The sequence below is a fragment of the Mobula birostris genome, chromosome 32 (assembly GCF_030028105.1).
Source record: "Mobula birostris isolate sMobBir1 chromosome 32, sMobBir1.hap1, whole genome shotgun sequence".
NCBI lineage: Eukaryota > Metazoa > Chordata > Chondrichthyes > Myliobatiformes > Myliobatidae > Mobula > Mobula birostris.
In genome coordinates, this window is record NC_092401.1 from 22,859,193 (window position 1) to 22,882,148 (window position 22,956).

Here is a 22,956-nt window from a genome sequence, read left to right on the forward strand (position 1 = left end):
CTTTGGAAACAGAAGATCATGTAACATAACTTTTAGGACCATGTCTGGTTGATAGTTTTACTTGCCGGGGTCATCAATACTCCAGTCCTACATCCCAAATTCCCACATGGAATGACATCTTACTGTCAGAGCACATTCAGTGGAGAGGATGGGAAATCTACTGGGAGGTGATCAACCCCAACCCATTCTCAGGGCCACATTAAAGATGAGTAGAGTTACTGACATCCAGGACACCTCCCCACTGCCCATTGTCACTCCAGTAACACTCAGTCATTAATACATGACTCCTTCAGAATCAGAATCAGATACCTGTTTATTATCACATCTGTTGTGAAATGTCTTGTTTCGCAGCAACAGTACAGTGCAATACATAAAATATATGATACATTGCAATTAGTGGGAATGCTACTACCCATAGTGGTGTGGGCTATATTTACAACTCTGCAGGTTTTTCTAATCCTGTGTGGTGGCCCCTCAAAACCAGATGGAAATACAACCAGTCAGAATGTTCTCCATGACACATTTTTAACATCCTAATGAGTCACATCACCAGAGAAGGTGGGGCTACTCTTGATTCCTCCACTGGGATCTGTAGGTGTTGATAGGCAGCTTCCAGATCCAATGAGCAGGAGAGCAGGCTAGTAACCATCTGGGGCTCCAGCAGGTGGGAAGCTATTGATTCCCTCCTTCAATTCAATCTAGAGTGGTCTGTGCCTTAACTCCACGCACCTGTCTTTCTGCCTCAACTCTGAAGGCCTTTGCCAAGAAAATCACTGAATTGTTTGTTCCAAGGAAGGTCTTGTCTATGTTTAAACAACTTGCCAATGTTTTGCTCCATCCAGACCCACAGAGTGCACCTGTAATCAGGAGCAAACAGTGTTTATCATTGTGAAAGATTTTGTCCTTTCTCACAGATATTGACAATTGTGAATACTTGGCCTGTGACAAATATGCAACTTGTAACAACACAGTGGGTTCCCACCAGTGTAACTGCATCATAGGGTCTCTGGCATTTTCTGCGACTGCCAGCCTCACTGCAGGGAAGATCTGTGAATGTAAGGATTTAATATAACCATGATGTGGAGAATCAATTCAATGTAGGGGTTGCCATTATCAACCCTACAGCATTGTCCTTCAGATCCCAGAAGGCACTGTACTGTGCAAGTCCCACAGAAGAGTTATTGTGATGGGCATGGACTTCATGACCTGCTGAACTTCTCCGGGAACGAGTCTGTCCAGAATTGCTATCTGTAGTGGTTACTATTCCAATCCAAGATCACCAACTCTCACACAATCCAATGTCACCATCTGGGAGCAGACTGAGTGAGGGGCTGGAAAATCCATGGGGATACCAGTGTGATCCAGGGAGGGAAGGGGACGAGTTAGAGATAGACCATGTAACTGAAACCCTCTCACTGTAGGCTCGTAATGAGTTAGCTATTACTGTGAATTTAATCTCCGCTGGTGCTAAACCGTGAGATCTCTCTTGGAAAGGTGTGTCATCTGTTACTCTGACAGTGTGGTGAGTACTTGTGGAACAAGCAACATGAAACTTTTCAGTAGAAAAGATATCTTTGTGCTCCAACATCTTATCAGTTATTCTTTTGTTCCATTCCTCTGCTATTGGTGAGTCATCAAAGTTGACTAACTTCAATGTCAACTTTCTCGATAGAGGACTCTGTTCCTCTTCCTTTTTCTCTATTGGGAAACTAGAAACTGCCGACACAGGAAAAAGATATGCAATCTGCATACCAAGTCTGAGAGTAACTTCTCTTCCTGAGGTGTTGCTGACAATCACTGTTCTCCTGTTAGAATAGACAGCCAAAGATTTCTGTAGTTAGGTCTCACCAGCATTCCTGCAGGCAGCAGTGGATTTTCTTCCTGATTGTCAGGAGCATCCACAAAAATGGCTGGGGTACTGGGCTCTCCTGAAAATCTGGGTGTTCCAGTCACTCTAATTCCTCCAGCAGAAGGTACAGTGTCTGGTTTAGACTGAGTATACCACACAGTTCCTCTTTCATTCTCATCACCCTGCACAGGAGAAACTTGCACATTCACAAAAGCAGCTCTGAATACAGGGCAAACAGATGAAGTTCTCAGAAAGTTCTCTCCTTTCTCTCTTTACATGCTCCCATTAGCCTTCTCACAGTGGAAGTGTTTGTTCCCACAAGAATGGCAACTTTACCTTTGACAACTGGATCTGGGCAAACCAACACAAGTGTATCAATAGTCTCAGCTACTGCAATATCTGCTCCTGAATACACTAGTGTCAACGACAAATAACCATCATGAGGGCAATCATCAGCATTAAGCCCCCAAACCCCAAGGGTACTGACAGGAGCCAACAGTAAATGTGTCAAATCCCTGTTGAAAAGGATCTGTAGAGCAAAGTAACTTGAGAACCCATGTCAAGTATGACTCTCGCATAAATACCTTGAATTTGTCTGGAGACATCAGAACTTGGCCCCTCTAACCCTTCAGGAATAATATTTTGCACCTTAGTTTTGCTGTTGATACATTGCTTGGAACAAATTTGCTCCAGGACTTCAGCCTGTTCCTTTGCTGGGTCCCTCTGTTGTTTCCCATCTTATAACCACTGGTTTACTTTTAGAAGATTTCCCTGTCTCTCACAATCTCATTTGAAATGTCCATCTTCTCCACATTTGTAACAGAAAATACCAGTCCTATCCTTTGCCCTATGCAGCAGCATTGCTCTGCTTTGTGATTTTCATAGATGGGTTGGGCTTTCCCATGGACAATAAACAATAGACAATAGGTGCAGGAGTAGGCCATTCAGCCCTTCGAGCCAGCACCACCATTCACTGTGATCATGGCTGATCATCCACAGTCAGTACCCTGTTCCTACCTTCTCATATTCCTTGACTCCGCTATCTTTAAGAGCTCTATCTAACTCTTTCTTGAAAGCATCCAGAGAATTGGCCTTCCCTGCCTTCTGAGGCAGAACATTCCATAGATCCACAACTCTCGGTGAAAAAGTTTTTCCTCAACTCCATTCTAAATGGCCTACCCCTTATTCTTAAACTGTGGCCTCTGGTTCTGGACTCCCTCAACATCGGGAACATGTTTCCTGCCTCTAGCGTGTCCAATCCCTTAATAATCTTATATGTTTTAATCAGATCCCCTCTCATCCTTCTAAATTCCAGTGTATGCAAACCCAGTCGTTCCAATCTTTCAACATATGACAGTCCCGCCATCCCAGGAATTAACCTTGTGAACCTATGCTGCACTCCCTCAATAGCAAGAATGTCCTTCCTCAAATTTGGAGATGAAAACTGCACACAATACTCCAGGTGCGGTCTCACCAGGACCCTGTACACTGCAGAAGGACTTCTTTGCTGCTATACTCAACTCCCCTTGTTATGAAGGCTGTCACGTGACCGGCAACAATGAATATAGAAATGAGTCAGGTTTTATAAAGAAATAAACATTTATTAAACTCTGCTTAAAATTAGTAAAAAGATAAACAAATGAAAACCTTAACCAGAGGTAAACTGCTATGCGGCCATTTAACAAACCGCTAAACTCAGTACTAGTTCTTAAAGTGGTAAATGTGAACACAGTATTAAAGTGGTAAATTGGAACACAGTTCTTAGAATGGTAAATTTAAAATCCAAGAAATTTATACAGTCAATTAGGAGAGACTTTCCTGAAGTAAAGAATTCCTCGAAGATACGACGTTACGCTGATCCCAGCCGGAACCTGCCTTGTCCGCAGGATTCACGACGACAGAAATAAAACGGTTTAAATGCACTGACCTTTTTCCTCTGTAGACTAGATACTACACAATCTTTTCTGCTGCTTTTAGAAGAGGTTATCTCATGCAGATCACTCTTAATTGAACACATTCAATAATGGTCGATTCTCTCCAAAACTGCCGAACGACTCGTTCAGGTTCCCGTCTTCACTCTCCAATATTACTGAAAAGGTACATCGACAAATCTGGCAGCTACTGGTGAAACTGCCGGTCCAACACTTCTGTACCTTACAATAGACAGTAAAACTCCATTTTAAAATTAAACTGTGTCATAAGGCAAATATGCAGCATAGTGGAGTATCTCACTGACAATCTAACTGAAAACTCAACTGGGAAAGAAACTAACTGCGTCACCAGGGGTCTACCCTTATATATACCTGTTGAGAACAGGTCATCATGTGACCTCACTTTGGCGGGAAAATTACATCATGTGACCTCCGCAAGACCATTACATCATCCTCATAAGACAGTCACAAGATATCCATGAGGTGTGTAACAAGGCCAACATGCCATTAGCTTTCTTCACTGCCTGCTGTATCTGCATGCTTACTTTCAGTGGCTGATGAACAAGGACACTAAGATCTTGTTGTACTTCTCCTTTTCCTAACTTGACACCATTCAGATAGTAATCTGCCTTCCTGTTCATGCCACCAAAGTGGAGAACCTCACAATTATCCACACTAAATTGCATCTGCCCACTCACCCAACCTGTCCAAGTCACCCTGCACTCTCATAACATCCTACAATTCACACTGCCACCCAGCTTTGTGCCATCTGCAAAATTGCTAATGTTACTTTTAATCCCTTCATCTAAATCATTAATGTATATTGTAAATAGCTGCGGTCCCAGCACCGAGCCTTGCGGTACCCCAGTAGTCACTGCCTGCCATTCTGAAAGGGACCCATTAATCCCTACTCTTTGTTTCCTGTCTGCTAACCAATTTTCTATCCATGTCAATATCCTACCTCCAATACCATGTGCTCCAATTTTGCCCACTAATCTCCTATGTGGGACCTTATCAAAGGCTTTCTGAAAGTCCAGGTACACTACGTCCACTGGCTCTCCCTTGTCCATTTTCATAGTTACATCCTCAAAAAATTCCAGAAGGTTAGTCAAGCATGATTTCCCCTTCGTAAATCCATGCTGACTCGGACTGATCCTGTTACTGCTATCCAAATGTGCCGCTATTTCATCTTTTATAATTGACTCCAACATCTTCCCCACCACTGATGTCAGGCTAACTGGTCAAAATTCCCTGTTTTCTCTCTCCCTCCTTTTTTAAAAAGTGGGATAACATTAGCTACCCTGCAATCCACAGGAACTGATCCTGAATCTATAGAACATTGGAAAATGATTGCCAATGCATCCACGATTTCTAGAGCCACCTTCTTAAGTACCCTGGGATGCAGACCATCAGGCCCCGGGGATTTATCAGCCTTCAGTCCCATCAGTATCCAACACCATTTTCTGCCTAATGTGAAATAAATGTCATGTTTATCTGCAACATTAACAGACATGTACTGAGAAATATCAACTTGAATGTTTCTCACCTCATTTCTCAAAAATTATACTTCTGTGGTATCAATGGTTATTTTAGCAACAGGGCCTACATCTGAAGACATTACTTGGCTTTGGAAACATTTCACTCCTCAATCCTATTTTCTTAGTGACTCAGCAAAAGATGGTGGATCACACATCTTGTGGGTCATTGGAATACGTCGAGCAACCATAACTTGTGACAGTGTACCCTTCACAACTTGCTCCACCCTCAAGCAGTTTATCTCAGAAAGTTGAATGCGTTCTTTGCGGCACAAGCAATGCGACAGTTTATCCAGCTGCAGGTGGGAAGCAGAGAGCTTCTCTCCTTCCTCTCGGAATGTGTATCTGAATCTCACCAGGGGTTCCGCTGAACTTTCAGTGGTGCCAAAAGCGTTTTTCAGATCTTGCATAGAGCTAACAGATGTGGCAAAAGGATATTCTGCCTTTCAAAACCTCACTATAATCAGCAGCAGGACCCTCTAAACTCTCTAACAGTCTCTGTGTCTTTATCTTGTCTGAGCACTGCCACTCATCCAGCTCAGCTCAAGTCTGATCCTTCTTCTCTACGCTTGACTGCAGAGAACATTCTCAGCTTATGGTAACCTTGGATATCAGCAGGTACACTTTGGCATTTCTCGACCAGTGATGCGATAGCAGAAACCAGCTTAGAACCTAGATCAACAACTGAAGGAGTTAGTAGATTCTTAAAATCAGTCAGAGTTTTCCCTTCGTTCTTCAGAAAAGAGAGCAACTTGAACTGAAAATCTTCACCCTCAGCAGCATCTGGAGTTGTTTCCTGAGCAACTCTAAACACATGAACTGGCCCTGTCACTGTTCCCCTGGTATTCCTATCACATCAGGCAGAGTGAGTTCAGACACATCACTTGAGGTCTGGACTAGCACAAAGTATTTGCCAAATGATTTGTTGAAATGTCGATCATTCAGTGTAACTTTTCCCAGAGCTTTCAGAAGACCCAAGGCTTTAACTAAAGTGTCATTATTAACATCAACAGAAACATTGCTAGTTACACAAGCACTGTGAGCAAATCACACTAAACACAAATCTGTTTGGTATTTATATCACCTTAATTTTGACACACTTTAAGTTGCACAGAAAATAACACTGGTGTAACGCTGACTTGAACACAAGTAAACAGGCTATCCAATCCTTACACAGACACAGTCGCACATTCATCACGGTTGATGCTCCCAAAATGAAACCCTCTCACCATTGGCTTCAATTTGGGATGCCGTACTGGAGTAGTAATGACCACGGCAGCTAAAACCGCCAACTATTTTGGATGTGGTACTAAAGGTTGTGTGATTTCCTGTTTACAAAGTACTCTTGACAAATAATCAGAATCTTGAAACCCTGAATCTTGAGGGTGGAAATATGGTGATCTTGCTTAGACAAGCCTGTGTGATGAGAAACACCAATGTGGTAACTCACAAATTCCCCATGAAAGGATCTGGAACTCAAGCAACGAATGCCTTTTTTCTGATCAAACTGAACCTTATAAACCTGTGAGGTTTTTCATCACAGAAAAGGGCATCAAGCAGATGAAAAACACATCATCTTCAATGTTCATCTCCCTGAATTTGGAATTCTTTCCCCATTACACAGTCTGGCAATTCCCACCCTCAGCACTTCAGAGCATTTTTACCAGAACAACTGCACCAATACAAGTAGTCAGCTCTTAAGCAAACTCTTCAGAGTGAAATACAAATCAAGTCTGCAAAAAGTGCTGAGCAGATCAAGTTGTGTCAGAGGTCAAGAAGTGTGAAGTGGGTAACAGTCAGGAGAGGGAAGGGCAGGAGTCAAGTACTAGAGAGTACCCCTGTGGCTGTCCCTCTTAACAATAAGTAACTCCGGTTTGAGTACTGTTGGAGGGATGGCCTACCTGGGGGAAGCAACAGTGGCCATGCCTCTGGCACAGAGTCTGGCCCTGTGGCTCAGAAGGGTAGGGAAAGGAAGAGGATGGCATCAGAGACAGGGTACTCTATAGTTAGGGGGTCAGACAGGCAATCTGTAGACGCAGGAAAGAAACACAGATGATAGTTTGCCTCCCAGTTTCCAGGGGGTGGGAACAAAATTGAAGAGACGGAGGAAGGGACGGTTGGCTCACAAATAGAGAATGCTTGTAGACAGTGTGATAGGCAGGTGATAGAGAAGGGATGCGCTAAGACTGATGGTTTGAGATGTGTCTATTTTAACGCAAGAAATATTATGAACAAAGTGGATGAGCTTAGAGTATGGATCAGTATTTGGAGCTGAGATGTTGTGGCCATTACAGAGACTTGGACGGTTCAGGGGCAGGAATGGTTACTTAGAGTTCCAGGCTTTAGATGTTTCGAAAAGAGCAGGGAGGGAGGCAAAAGAGGTAGGGGCATGGCACTGCTGATCAGAGATCGTGTCAAGGCTGTAGAAAAGGAGGAAGTCATTGAGGGTTTGTCTACTGAGTCCATGTGGGAGGAAGTTAGGAACAAGAAGTGGTCAAAAACTCTACTGGGTTTTTTTTATAGATCAATAGTAAAAGAGACATCGAGTAGCAGATAGGGAGACAGATCCTGGAAAGGTGTAATAATAACAGAGTTGTCATGGTGGAGATGTTAGATTTCCCAAATATCGATTGGCATCTCCGTAGAGCAAGGGGTTTAGATGGGGTGGAGTTTGTTAGGTGTGTTCAGGAAGTTTTCTTGACAAAATATGTAGATAAGCCTACAAGAGGAGAGAATGTACTTGATCTGGTATTGGGAAATGAACTTGGTCAGGTGTGAGATCTCTCAGTGGGAGAGCATTTTGGAGAGAGTGATCACAATCCTATCTCCTTTACCATAGCATTGGAGAGGGATAGGAACAGACAAGTTAGGAAAGTGTTTAATTGGAGTAAGGGGAAATATGAGGCAATCAAACAGGAACTTGGAAGCATAAATTGGGAACAAATGTTCTCAGGGAAATGTACGGCAGAAATGTGGCAAATGTTCAGGGGATATTTGTGTGGCGCTCTGCATAGGTACATTCCATTGAGACAAGGAAAGGATGGTAGGGTACAGGAACCGTGGTGTCCAAAGGCTGTTGTAAATCTAGTCAAAAAGAAAAGAAAAGCTTATGAAAGGTTCAAAAACCTAGGTAACAATAGTCACAGTCATAGTCATACTTTATTGATCCCGGGGGACATTGGCTTTTGTTACAGTTGTACTATAAATAATAAATAGTAATAAAACCATAAATAGTTAAATAGTAATATGTAAATTATGCCAGGAAATAAGTCCAGGACCAGCCTATTAGCTCAGGGTGTCTGACCCTCCAAGGGAGGAGTTGTAAAGTTTGATGGCCACAGGCAGGAATGACTTCCTATGACGCTCTGTGTTGCATCTTGGTGGAATGAGTCTCTGGCTGAATGTACTCCTGTGTCCAACCAGTATGTTATGTAGTGGATGGGAGGCATTGTCCAAGATGGCATGCAACTTGGGCAGCATCCTCTTTTCAGACACCACCGTCAGAGAGTCCAGTTCCATCCCCACAACATCACTGGCCTTACGAATGAGTTTGTTGATTCTGTTGATGTCTGCTACCCTCAGCCTGCTGCCCCAGCACACAACAGCAAACATGATAGCACTGGCTACCACAGACTCGTAGAACATCCTCAGCATCGTCTGGCAGATTTTAAAGGACCTCAGTCTCCTCAGGAAATAGAGACGGCTCTGACCCTTCTTGTAGACTGCCTCAGTGTTCTTTGACCAGTCCAGTTTATTGTCAATTCGTATCCCTAACAATAGCGATCTGGAAGATTAAAAAGCTAGCAGGAACGAGCTTAAGAATGAAATTAGGAGAGCCAGAAGGGGCCATGAGAAGGCCTTGGCAGACAGGATTAAGGAAAACCCCAAGGCATTCTACAAGTATGTGAAGAGCACAAGGATAAGATGTGAGAGAATAGGACCAATCAAGTGTGACAGTGGAAAAGTGTGTATGGAACCGGAGGAGATAGCAGAGGTACTTAATGAATACTTTGGTTCAGTATTCACTACGGAAAAGGATCTTGGCGATTGTAGGGATGACTTACAGCGGACTGAAAAGCTTGAGCATATAGATATTAAGGAAGAGGATATGCTGGAGATTTTGGAAAGCGTCAAGCTGGATAAGTCACAGGGACTTGACGAGAAGTACCCCAGGCTACGATGGGAGGCAAGGAAGGAGATTGCTGAGCCTCTGGCGATGATCTTACAATCAATGGGGACGGGAGTGGTTCCAGAGGATTGGAGAGTTGTTCCATTATTCAAGAAAGGGAGTAGAGATAACCCAGGAAATGATAGACCAGTGAGTCTTAATTCAGTGGTGGGTAAGTTGATGGAAAAGATTCTGATTGAATTTTTTGAGGATGTGACTAAACACATTGATGGAGGTAGAACAGTAGATGTAGTGTATATGGATTTCCGCAAGGCATTTGATAAGGTACCCCGTGCAAGGCCAATGGTGTGCCTCAGGAATCTGTTCTGGGACCACTTCTCATTGTGATTTTTATAAATGACCTGGATGAGGAAGTGGAGGGATGGATTAGTAAATTTGCTGATGACACAAAGGTTGCATGTCTTGCATGTTGCATGCGAGACATGAACCCTCACAGCAGAGCTACAGAAGAAGATACAGGCATTGGAAATGAGATGCTATCGCAACATCTTGGGCATCTCATACTTGGACCACGTCACAAGCGAACAGGTCCGCAAGACCATCCAGCACCACATTGGCCCCCATGAAGACCTTCTCACAAAGGTGAAGAAAAGAAAGCTGAGATGGTATGGCCACGTAACAAGATCCAGTGGCCTTGCAAAGACCGTTCCACGAGGAAGTATGGAGGGGAAAAGAAGGAGAGGCAGATAAAGGAAAAGATGGATGGAGAACATTAAAGAATGGACAGGGATAACATTTGCGGAGACGCAGGTTCTGGCACACAACCGTGACAGATGGAATAGACTGGTGCAAAGCTTGTCATGATGGCACCCCGATGACTCTAGCAGGAGTTAAGGGCGCAAGCCTAGGCAAGACAAAGGTTGTGGGTGTTGTGAATAGTGTGGAGGGTTGTCAGAGGTTACAGTGGGACATTGATAGGATACAAAACTGGGCTGAGAAGTGGCAGATGGAGTTCAACCCAGATAAGTGTGAGATGGTTCATTTTGGTAGGTCAAATATGATGGCAGAATATAGTATTAATGGTAAGGCTCTTGGCATTGTGGAGGATCAGAGAGATCTTGGGGTCTGAGTCCATAGGACACTCAAAGCTGTTGTACAGGTTGACGCTGTGATTAAGAAGGCATAGGTGCATTGGCCTTTATCAATCGTGGGATTGAGTTTAAGAGCTAAGAGGTAATGTTGCAGCTATATAGGACCCTGGTCAGACCCCACTTGGAGCACTGTGCTCAGTTCTAGTCAGCTCACTACAGAAAGGATGTGGAAACTATAGAAAGTGTGCAGAGCAGATTTATGAGGACGTTGCCTGGATTGGGGAGCATGCCTTATGAGAATAGGTTGAGTGAACACGGCCTTTTCTCCTTGGAGCTATGGAGGATGGGAGGTGACCTGATAGAGGTGTATAAAATGATGAGAGGCATTGATCATATGGATAGTCAGAGGGTTTTTCCCAGGGCTGAAATGGCTAGCATGAGAGGGCGCAACTTTAAGGTGCTTAGAAGTAGGTACAGAGGAGATGTCAAGGGTAAGTTTTTTACACAGAGAGTGATGAGTGCGTGGAATGGGCTGCCGGTGGTGGCGGTGGAGGCAGATAGGATAGGGTCTTTTAAGAGATTCCTGGCTAAGTGAATGGAGCTTAGAAAAATAGATGGCTCTGGGTAACCCGAGGTAATTTCTGAAGTAAGGACATGTTCAGCACAGCATTGTGGGCTGAAGGGCCTGCATTGTGCTGTAGGTTTTCTACGCTTCTATGTTTCTAACTGCACAAAGATGAATTACAGTAGAACAAGCCAATTCTGGAAACAGCAAAGCCAAGTTGCCTATACTCGTAGACTTCAGTATCAAAATGCTGATGAAAGCAGCTGCACTGTAGAGTGCTCACCCTTCACACTAACTGTTCTCTGATGCAACTTGATCTGCTAAGCACTTACTGCAGACTTGATTTGTATTTGCCAAAAATGCTCTCATTGCATGACTTCCAGGCTCAGGGGAATTTGAGAGTTATACATTAGTGGTTCTCACCACGCAGAATAGACTTAACAAGCTCACCATATTTCCATTCCCAAGATTCAGGTTTCAAGATTCTCGATGGTAGATAAAACGGAGAGTGAAATGTGTCATTTGTGCTAACAATCAGTGTACCCGAGGTTGTGTTAGGGGCAGCCCACGAGTGTCACCACACACTCCAGTGCCAACATAGCAGGCCCACAATGCTCAGAAGAACAACACAGAACACAAAAAGTAACAAAGCCACAACAGCAAAACCAAGCCCAGTTCTTCCCTCCCACCAACACACATACACAGTCCTTTAATCGCAGACAGACCTTGAACGGACCAGACTTGGGCCTACAGACTCCAGGTTTCTTCCTCCCCCGTGGACTCATGGAGATCTGCAGATCTGGCTCCAGCCAATGGGCCTTGACTTCTGGACTTCAGATTGGACCATCAGACCTCAATCATCAGCATCGATTCCAGGGCACACTGATCACCAAACACCCGGCCTTGAACATTGAACACCTCTCGTGAATCCAGGGGCTCATTCCAGGAGGATATTACAGATGACCTTTTGAGACAACTTGTTCATTTTAGTGAGAAATGTCCCAATGACAAATCATTTCCTAAATTGCAGCTGCTGTGGAGGAATTTGAATTACGATTGGACCCGGGGTGCTGGGCCTGTGGAGGAGCATCTGTAGTAGATGCAGCACTGTGCCTCCCTGATGCTAGATCCAGGGAAATCCATGCACGAATTGGTGTTGACTTCAGAAGGAGTAGCGGACCGCACGACCCAATTTACATTGGTGGTGCGCAAGTGGAACAGATCAAAAGCTTTAAGTTCCGCGGGGTCAATATCACAAATGACCCGACTTGGTCCAACCAAGCAGAGTTCACTGCCAAGAAGGCCCACCAACGCCTTTACTTCCTGAGAAAACTAAAGAAATTTGGCCTGTCCCCTAAAACCCTCACTAATTTTTATAGATGCACCGTGGAAAGCATTCTTCTAGGGTGCATCACAACCTGGTATGGAAGTCGTCCTGTCAAAGACCGGTAGAAGCTGTAGAAGATTGTGAACACGGCCCAGCACATCACACAAACCAATCTTCCGTCCTTGTACTCACTTTACACTGCACACTGTCGGAGCAGTGCTGCCAGGATAATCAAGGACACGACCCAAGCAGCCAACACACTTTTCGTCCCTCTTCCCTCCGGGAGAAGGCTCAGGAGCTTGAAGACTCATACAGCCAGATTTGGGAACAGCTTCTTTCCAACTGTGATAAGACTGCTGAACGGATCCTGACCCAGATCTGGGCCGTACCCTCCAAATATCCGGACCTGCCTCTTGGCTTTTTTTGCACTACCTTACTTTCCATTTTTCTATTTTCTATTTATGATTTATAATTTAAGTATTTAATATTTACTATTTTTTACTATTTTTAATATTTAATATTTGTAATCCAGGGAGCAGGAAGCGCAGAATCAAATATCACTGTGATGATTGTATGTTCTAGTATAAATTGTTTGGCGACAATAAAGTATAAAGTATAAGAAAATGGTTAATAATATGTGATGTAGGGTACGAGGAACAAAGATTTGAGTGAATCTCCTGTGGGACTCCATACACCATTCATTTTCCAGTCAAGACCTGTCATTGTCATTTTCATCATCTTCACTCAGAGGGTAGAGTGAGAGTGGAACGAGCTGCCAGTGGAAGTATTAGAAGCTGGTTCAATTTCAACATTTAACAGAAATTTGAATAATACATAGATGGGAGGGGTATGGAGGGCTATGTTCTGGGTGCAGGTCAATGGGGCTAGTCAGAATAACAGTTCAGCACAGACTCGATGGGCAGCAAGGCCTGTTTCTGTCCTATAGTCCTCTATGACTCTATGACTACATCTGTGTTGGTAACATGTGTACCTCTGTTCCTCTCTACAACAGATGTGGATGAATGCCAGGATAAAAATGCGTGCGGAGTGAACATGACCTGTCGCAACTCCTTTGGGTCTTTTTACTGCGTCTGCAAAGCAGGATATCACCAGAAACAGGGAGACACTCAGCTGGCCTGTGCAGGTGAAAATAGAGTGATTACTGAGAGCTGAGAATCAAAACAAACAATGCTGGAAACAGTACACAAGTCAAGGAGAACCCATGCAAGAAAAAAAGAATTTGTGTTTCAAAGATTGGCTCGTATGGAGTTCTATCATAGAAACTCCAGCTATTCCTGCAGTATTAATACTTATACTGCATTTAAGTAATGCCACACAAGGGAGTACAGATGATATTGTAGCGCCGGAATCGATCAGGACTTGTAGTCTTCTTGTCTAACATGGGGTCCTCTCGGGGGTTTCTTGAAAGCCTGTATCACCCGCCCTTTGTTGTTGGTTAAAGGGGTTAAGATTAAAGTGTTCACGCATGGTAAAGGAAGCTTCTCTTGTCTTTATCAGGGTCTTTTCCCTTTTTACATGCTGCCTGGATACATCCCAACTCTTGTCCCTATGTTGGCCCTTCTCTCAAATCCCCTCCTCTTCTTCGCTGCACATTTTTTGATGACATGATCAATTGTTAATACAGAGAAGACAGTCCCCACGATTCTGCCGACTCCCAATCCTCAAGCCCTTTGCTCCACTGGAGGGCCATTGTTCATCTTCCCACAACCTACCCCAAACTCCATGACACTGTCCGATCCCCGGCACCTTTGGTGTCCAAAGGACTACAAAGTTCAGCCTTGAATTTACATAGCATTTTGGGAAGCCACGGCTCACTGAACTCCAAAGGTCTGCAGCCCTCTGATGAGGAATTCCTCATGACCCCAGAGCCCCAATCCAGAGACTGATCTCAGACACAGCCAGCTCACCCCAGATGCTCAGACCACTGGCTCCAGTCCTCAGGTCAGTTGCTGGAGCAACAGGTTAGACTGGTCTCTGTGAGTGGTGGGAAGGTGATGAGTGAGCAGAGAATGGGATTGTAGAGATGGGGGAGTGTGGACAAAATTATTTAACGTATAAAGAAGATAATTAAATTCAGCACCTTGTCACTTGGTGCTGAATGGTCTCACCCCAGCCCATTGAAACAACTTTACATCAAACATGGGTCCTGATGTCTCACACAGAAAATGTTGGAGGAACTCGTCGGTCAGGTAGCATCTAATAAGAGAAATAAACAGTTGTCATTTTGGGCTGAGACCCTTAATCAGGACTGGAGAGGAAGTGTGAAGAAGCCAGAATAAGAAGATGGGAAAGGGAAGGGGACAAGCTGACAGGTGATCGGTAAAGTCAGGTGAGGGACAATGTAGGTGGGACGGGGAGGGGTATGAAGTAAGAAGCTGGGAGGTGAGAGGTGGAGAGAGTAAAACGGGCCGAAGAAGAGGAAAGCTTATAGGAGAGGAGAGTGAACTGAGGGAGAAAGGGGAGGAGGAGGGACACTAGAGGGAGATGATAGGTTGCTGAGGAGAACAGAAGGGATAAGAAGAGAGCCAGAGTGGGGAATGGAAAAAGAGAGAAGGGGGAGGGTGAGAAATTACTGGAAGTTTGAGAATTTAATCTTTATGCTGTCAGGTTGGAGGCTAACCAGACAGAATATGAGGTGTTGCTCCTCCAACCTGAGAGGGCTGATCACTTACACATTTAACTGGTTTCATGGCTGTGGAGATGTTGACAAATTGTCCCTCCCAAACCAGCAATGAGGCCCATACTAACAGTTCCACGTTAGTGTGGCTTGTGCCAACATTACAAGTACAATGCCAGCTAGGGGTATCAGTTCCTTTGGGTGCCAGTGGGCATAGGCTTGGGCGAGGCATTCAGTTTCTCTTGGGGTCAGGAAGATCTGGCATCAAGTCACAGTACGGTGTATCTGGGTCTGATGCTGCTCATTGTGGGAGTACATCAGCCTGGTGTTACAGAGATCAGCGCTTCCCTGCCTGATCCGTGAACACCAGGAAGGCAGTGGTAGAGTTGCCAGGTGGACGCACAGATCTCTAAAATGCCGTTTTCATTCCAGTGGATCCACTTTCCTGTCCTGACTCTGAGAAGCAGAACTCTACGCTGTCGCAGTGCAACCTGGATTATTCAGCAAACTCCCAGCAGGTATGAGAACTCACTCCGTTTCTCCAAGATTCAAACTTAACTTCCATTAACCCCAGACGTGGATCTATTGGAATGTTTTCCTCACTGGATGTATCACTCTCCCTGTTTCTGTCCATCACCCTTTTCTACATATGCCTCTTTTCCTCACCCATCAGATTAAACACTGTTCCTCAGTCTTTGTGAGAACTTTCTGTATAATTCCAGCTTGCTACTTTTCCATTTGACCAGTGACCACATGTTTAAATTCACTCTCTTGATATGGGTGTTGGTGCCACGGCAAACGTTTGTTGCCCATCCCAATTTACACTAGTCCAACACTCATTCCTTTTCATTCCATCTGCTTTCCCTTAAATTCAACCCCTTGCCGAGGGCAATTCGCAGCAGGCAATTAACCGACTGACCTGCACTTCTTTGGGATATGGGAGGTAAACTGAGTACTCTACTGATTAGTGAAGCCACACCAGAGACCCAGGTTCCACCCTGACATTGGGTGGAGTTTGCATCTTCTCCCTGTGTTTGTGTGAGTTTCTTCCACTTGTTCCAGTTTCCTCCCACATCCCAAACATGTTGAGTTCTGCTGCATAGTTGGCCACTGTAAAATGTCCCCGGTGTTGTGAATGAAAGCTACTGTTTGAGGGCAGTGGTTGGGAATATGGAGTGGATAAGAAACGGGATGAATGCAGGATTAGTGTAAATAGGTGGTTGATGGGGGCATGGATTCAATGGGCCTCCAGGTCCAACATATAATTCACTGTAATTTCTGCCACCTCCAGCGGGATCCCACCACTAAGCACATCCTTCCCTCCTCTCCTCTCTCTGCTTTCCGCAGAGATCGCTCCCTACGTGACTCCCTTGTCCATTCTCGCCCCGCCCCCCATCCCTTCCCACAGATCTCCCTTCCGGCAATTATCCTTGCAAGCGGAACAAGTGCTACACATGCCCTTACATTTCCTCCCTTACCACCATTCAGGGCCCCAGACAGTCCTTTCAGGTGAGGCGAAACTTCACCTGTGAGTCGGCTGGGGTGATATACTGCGTCCAGTGCTCCGGATGTGGACTTCTAAATATTGGCGAGACCCGACGCAGGCTGGGAGACCGTTTCGCTGAACACCTACCCTCTGTCTGCCAGAGAAAGCAGGATATCCCAGTGGCCACACATTTTAATTCCATGTCCTATTCCCATTCCGATATGTCTATCCACGGCCTCCTCTACTGACAAGATGAAGTCACACTCAGGTTGAAGGAACAACACCTTATATTCCGTCTGGGAAGCCTCCAACCTGATGGCATGAACATTGACTTCTCAAACTTCCGTTAATGCCCCATCCTCCCTTCGTACCCCATCCGTTATTTATTTATTTATTATTATTATTATTAATTTTTTTCTCTCTCTCTCTCTTTTTTGTGCCTCTCACTATACTCCTTGCCCATCTTCTGGGCTTCCCCTCCTTCCCCTCTCTTTCTCCCTGGGCCTCCTTCCCCATGATTCTTTCATATCCCTTTTGCCAATCAACTGTCCAGCTCTTGGCTCCATCCCTCCCCCTCCTGTCTTCTCCTATCATTTTGGATCTCCCCCCTCCCCCTCCCACTTTCAAATCTCTTACTATCTCTTCTTTCAGTTAGTCCTGACGAAGGGTCTCGGCCCGAAACGTCGACTGTACCGCTTCCTATGGATGCTGCCTGGCCTGCTGCATTCACCAGCAATTTTTATGTGTGTTGCTTGAAATTCCAGCATCTGCAGATTTCCTCATGTTTGAGTTTTAGAGGCTTCATTTTCAGACATTTTTTTCAGATTGCTTGTTACTCTTGATTATTTCTCTGTTTGGTTGTTGCATTATATTTAACTGTTGTCTTCTTCCACTGCCCAGTTAAACTCTGCAAATGATGTGCTGAAGTTAGCTGATTGCTACCGTGATAAAATCTGTCAGAATTTCAGTAGGAAAAACGATACCAAGGTAAGGAACTAAAAGCCCAAGGGGTAAGAATGGTGTGTTCCTGAGGTGGAGAGAGTAAAGAGGATATTTACAAGGATATAGTCAGGAGGATTTTGATGAGGAATGATTGAAAAAGTTGGCTTTCTTGAAGCAGAGAGCACTGAGGATATATAAAGGTCTGTTCACCTCTCCAGAAACATCAGTAACAATGGACAAGAAGTATTTGGAAGAAAGTTGGGAAGGAAATTGAACAGATACTTTCTTCAGCCAGAGGATCTTGAATACATTGTCAGAAAGAGAGGCAAAGATACTGTATCTAAAAAGTACACTACCTGGGGGAGGGAGGGGATTTTTTCTGCCAAAACTGGCAAGGTGATTTGTTATTTTCACATTACAATCTATAAGAAGACGTTGGGCAAACTTGGGTCATTTTCTCTGGAGCATCTGAGGCAGAGGGTGACAGAGGCATAGATAGAGTAAACAGTCAGAATCTTCCTCCCAGGGTAGAAATGTCAAATACTGTAGGACATGCATTCAAGGTGAGAGTGGGGAAGTTTAAAACAGATGTGTGGGACAGGTTTCCACACAGAGTGTTGGATGTCAGGAACAGGCTGCCAAACGTAATGGTGGGAATAGTGGTGTTTTTGCACTATTCAATAAACACATGAAGTTTCAGGGAATGGAGGGATATAGATCATGTGGATACAGAAGAGACTTTGTTTTAATTTGGCAACATGTTCAGCACAGATATTGTGGGCTGAATGACCTGTTCCTGTGCTGTACTGCGCTATGATCTGTGTATTAAGGGAAACAGAGCTAGAAAGGACCAGGTGTGAAGGGAGGGAGTGTGGGGTGTGGATGGGGTAGGGAGAGCAGAGGAAGGTCCAGAACAAGAGGGCAGAGTCTGAAAGTTAGAGCCATGTCTTTCAAGAGTGAAATTTGAAAAGACTTGTACACTCGGATGGTGGTGGAAACTCAGAACACTCCTCAGTGACCCATCAGTTCTGGGTCAAAGATTGATTCTAAACCTGAGATGTTTACTGAAGGTCGTAACGGGATGGGGGAATTGTCACCAGATGGAGTTAGGTCACATGGGTGTTACAGAATGGTGGTATGTCCTTACAGCACCTTTCTCTCGGAATCATAGGATATTCACAACACAACTGGAAGCCATTCTGCCCATTGTATCTGTGCGATTCAACCCAATCCCATCTCAATGTTGACATCGTACTTTCTAAATGTGGTGAGGGTTTCTTCATCTGCCAGCCTGATGTGCCTTGTATTTCTGCCACTCTGTAATATGGGCAGTTGAGCAGATGTACTGGAGATACAGGTGTCCTAAGTAGACATTGAATCTGGGTAGAATGAGGTGACACAAGAAAACGCATTTGCATCCCAGAATCGCAGAAGCCCAGCTCCGATGAAAGGGCTTGACCTGAAATGTTGACTCTCCATTTCCCTCCATAGATGCTGCCTGACAGCCACTGAGTTCCTCCAGCTTGTAGTGTGTGTTGCTGCAGAAGATGCACCAACATCCAGAGCAGCACAGGATTGGAAATGACAGCTTTATGGGACAATGTTCATTGCTCTTGCCCACACAGTGTCTGCACTGGGATGGTTACCCGAGTATAACGGAAAAGTCAAAGGGAGTCATGAAGAGCTAGAGAAAGAGTAAGGGTTGAGGAAGTGGGAGCAGAGGAACAGAAGGCAATGGAGAAAAAAAGGAAGTCAAAGATGGAAAGCAAAGGGAGAGAAAAAGGGAGTGGAGTAGAAGGGGAGAAAAAAGGTGGAGAAAGATTCAACAATTAGTGCAGTAGGAATAAAAACAGGAAGGGATACAAATCCTTCCATAAAGAACAGAACTTCTGAAAGGTAGGCTTTCAGTAGTCCCAGGGAAATCAATAGTCTTGGAAAGCTAATAGAATTGCCAATGTTCAAAGTAAGTTTATTATCAAAGTACATATATGTCACCATATACAACACTGAGGTTTATTTCCTTGCAGACATTCACTGGAAAATAAAAAAAATACAATAGAATTTATTAAAAACTATAAATAACAAAGGGTGACATATGACCAATGTGCAAAAGAAAAGAAATTATATAAATAATGAAAAATGTAATTAAATAATACTGAGTAGTAGAGTCCTTGAAAGAGAGTCTATTGGTTGTGGAGTCAGTTCAGTGTTGAGAATCACAGAATCACTGACATGTCATGAAATCTGTTGTTTTGAGTAGTAGTACAGTACAAGACATAACTAATTATTATAATAATTTGACAGTCTTCATTTTGAATGAGTTCTATTGGGTTTCTTTGTTTTGTGACTGCCTGTAAGGAAACTAATCTTAAGGTTGTATAATATATATATATATATATTGATATTAAATGTACTTTGAACTTTGAACTTTAAAATTATGATAAATAAATAGGGCAAGAGAGGAATATCGAAGTAGTGTTCATGAGTTCACAGACCATTCAGAAATCTGATGGTATTGAAAGAAGCTGTTCCTGAAATGTTGAGTGAGCATCTTTCAGCTTCTCTGCCTCCTTGATGGTAGTTATGAGAAGAGAGCATGTCCTGGTGGCGATGGTCCTGAATGATGGATGCTGCATTCCTGAGGCACTACTTTTTGAAGATGTGCTCAGTGGTGGGGAGGGTTGTACCATGATAAGTCTGGCGGAGTGTACAACCCTTTTCAGTCTCTTTCAGTCCTGTTATTTGAGCCTCCATTTAAGGCAGTACTGCAACTAGTTAGAATTCATTGAATAAATCTGCTGGAACCTTTAGTGACATACCAAATCTCTCAAACTTCAAATGAAGTACAGCTACTGATGTGCCTTTATTAATGTATTGGGCCCAGAATAGAATGTCTAAGATGCTGACACCCAGGAACATGAAGGTACTCACTCTTTCCACCACTACTCCCTACTAAAGTAGAGCATGCTGGAAAAACTCAGCCAGTCTGGCAGCATCGGTGGAAAGAGAGACCAGTCAACATTTTGTGTCTGTCACCCTTCCACAGAACTGGGGGAACGGCAAATGGAGTTTGCTGGACTCTGCATGTCAGCCAGCATCTGTGGAGAGGGAAACAGAATTAATGTTCTTGCTGAATGATCCTTCATTGGAAGACCATTATTTTCCTTTTTTTTTTGACATCCAGCATCTGTAGTATGTTGCTTCTCCATTTATTAAGTGTTCCTTTTCATCTCTAGGATTTGACGACGTTTGTAAACAATGTTCTTAATAGTTCGTGGCTGGATAGCATGGACAACACTCAAAAGCTAAAGGTGGCATCGGCCACAGTGGACCTCTTGGAGAACATGGCAATGGCCATTGCTCTGAAACAAAACACTTCAAAACCACATACCATAGAAACAAGCTCTTTTGGTAAAGTATTGGACACTGGAAACATTGACTACTGGAGCAAAGGTCCTGTTTGCTAGTTATCAAGTTTGTGAAACTAGTTTCAGGTTAAGGGAAGGAAATGTGGAGATTATTTTCTCAATAATCATCTGGTTTTGAAAATAATTAACATGTTGGCTCTTAATAGAAATCTTTGTTTAATATGTCTAAAGTTTAAAATTCAACCAAACGACTGGAAATATGGAAGAAAGGAAAATGTTGGAAATAGTTGACTGGTCAGACAGCGTCCATGGAAAGAGAAACAGTTAATGTTCATGTTGAAGAAGTTAACTGTTTCACATTCTAGTGTTTCTGCCTGACCTGCTGAATTTACCAACATTTTCTGCTTTTATTTCTGATTTCATGAGGTTGCTTTGGAAGGCTGTGCTGAAACATGCTGTGTCACTGATAGTGAGTGTCAGTTCTCATGTGTTGCACCTGTTATGACATCATCCCAGGAAGTCTGATAAAGAGATCACTGTCAGCCAGGTTTCCTGTTTCCCAGAACTCTGCAGAAATGGTCGATGAAAGAGGCTGTTTCTTGCTTGTATGGTGCTGACTTTGTCAGCAACTAAGTGTAGTCCCATTCTCTCTGTTCTCACCGTCACTGCTGTCTGTTGAGCACAATGTCTAGGCTCCTATCCAGTGCAGAACTGAGGGGGTGCCGCACTGTCAGAGGTGCCTCATTTTGTATGGGACATTCTGTGATTTGCTCTGTTGGTGGGAATACAAAGCACTATATCATAGAAGACCAGGAGAATTATACCAAATGTTCCAGATAAGATTATCCCCAAACACTCATTCACATTATATAATGGGTTATTTTATCTCTTTGTGTCCTCACTGTCTGCAACACTCCAAGGTATTCACCAATACAGTACTATCGTACTGTGCAGAAGGCCATTCTATTGAACACATGCTAGGTCTCGACAAGGGCATTACAGTCCAGTCATCCTCTGTTTGTCGATAGCCCTGTAATTATTTTCTCTCCAACATTGAATGTTTTTTTCCAATTGAAAGCTCATGATGAAACAGTTCCACTTCCTATCCATGCAGTGAGTTCTGTGACCACTCATTGTGTGGAAAGAGTTTCTCCCCTGGCACCCCTTGTTCTACAATAGTCACTCTTAAAACTCTGGTTGTTGGTTCTCCACATTTCTTCAATGGAAGAACTTTCTCTTCAGACACTCTTCCCAAACCAATGTCATTCTTGAAGGTTCTTATCAAATTATCTCTCAACCTTCACTGCTAAAGAAGAACAATGCCACATTCTCTGGTCTGGCAATGGATCTGATGTTCCTCATCGACTGCATCTTCCTGCTCTATCTTCACTGCACTCCCTCTAAGCATGGTAACCAAATATAAAGTAACTCAATCATCCTTTATAGAAGTTCCACCACTCTTCAAAAATAACATCTTGGAGGCCATTCTAAAGTTGAGAAAAAAACTGAAGTCATGAAAAGTCAGTGTAATTTCTGTGCTCACGATATGGGAGTGGGAGATCACTGCCTGTGTCACAGATAACAAGTGCTGGTAAGATATTAGACCTGGGGATCTAACACACTTGAGTCAGAATTTATCATTTTACCTGCTTTTGATCAGTGCCACCAGACAGTGAAGAACATGCATGAGTATTTTCCCTCAGTTCTGTGGGAACTGAGACTAATTGTTCTCTTGTTACAATAAGCTAACTCAGCCCAAGAAAGCCCAATCGCAAATTATATCCATCAGGTGGGATTCTCAGAAAGCCCGATCAAGAATTTGCAGAGAAATATTGTTCACAGAGGTAGAGGGGTAGAGGTAGAGAGAGAGAGAGAAAGAAAAAAGTCCTTTTTGCCTCTGAATGCTTCACCTTACTTTACCTTTACTCATAGTTCTTAAGGTCATGGTGCCTGAAAGGAACACTGCGAGTGTAGACCAACTGGTGAAATTGGAAACTCAGAATAATTCCTTTGAGATTGACTGGAGAACCATTGCTGGAGGAAATAACACTGGTAAATTTTCTGTCTCTTTCCCATGCTTGCGTACATGGTATAA

General features: G+C 43.8%; 1 protein-coding gene across 2 annotated transcripts in view; it reads left to right on the top strand.

The window, feature by feature from the left end:
• Window positions 1-22,956, top strand: part of LOC140191125 (adhesion G protein-coupled receptor E2-like) — a 95,763-nt gene that overhangs the window by 56,638 nt on the left and 16,169 nt on the right. For both annotated transcript variants that reach the window (XM_072248232.1, XM_072248231.1), the window contains exons 11-15: window positions 13,440-13,571; window positions 15,498-15,583; window positions 17,452-17,538; window positions 20,730-20,904; window positions 22,794-22,913. In XM_072248232.1, the coding sequence (XP_072104333.1) occupies window positions 13,440-13,571; window positions 15,498-15,583; window positions 17,452-17,538; window positions 20,730-20,904; window positions 22,794-22,913 (600 nt within the window). The remainder of the gene's footprint in view (window positions 1-13,439; window positions 13,572-15,497; window positions 15,584-17,451; window positions 17,539-20,729; window positions 20,905-22,793; window positions 22,914-22,956) is intronic.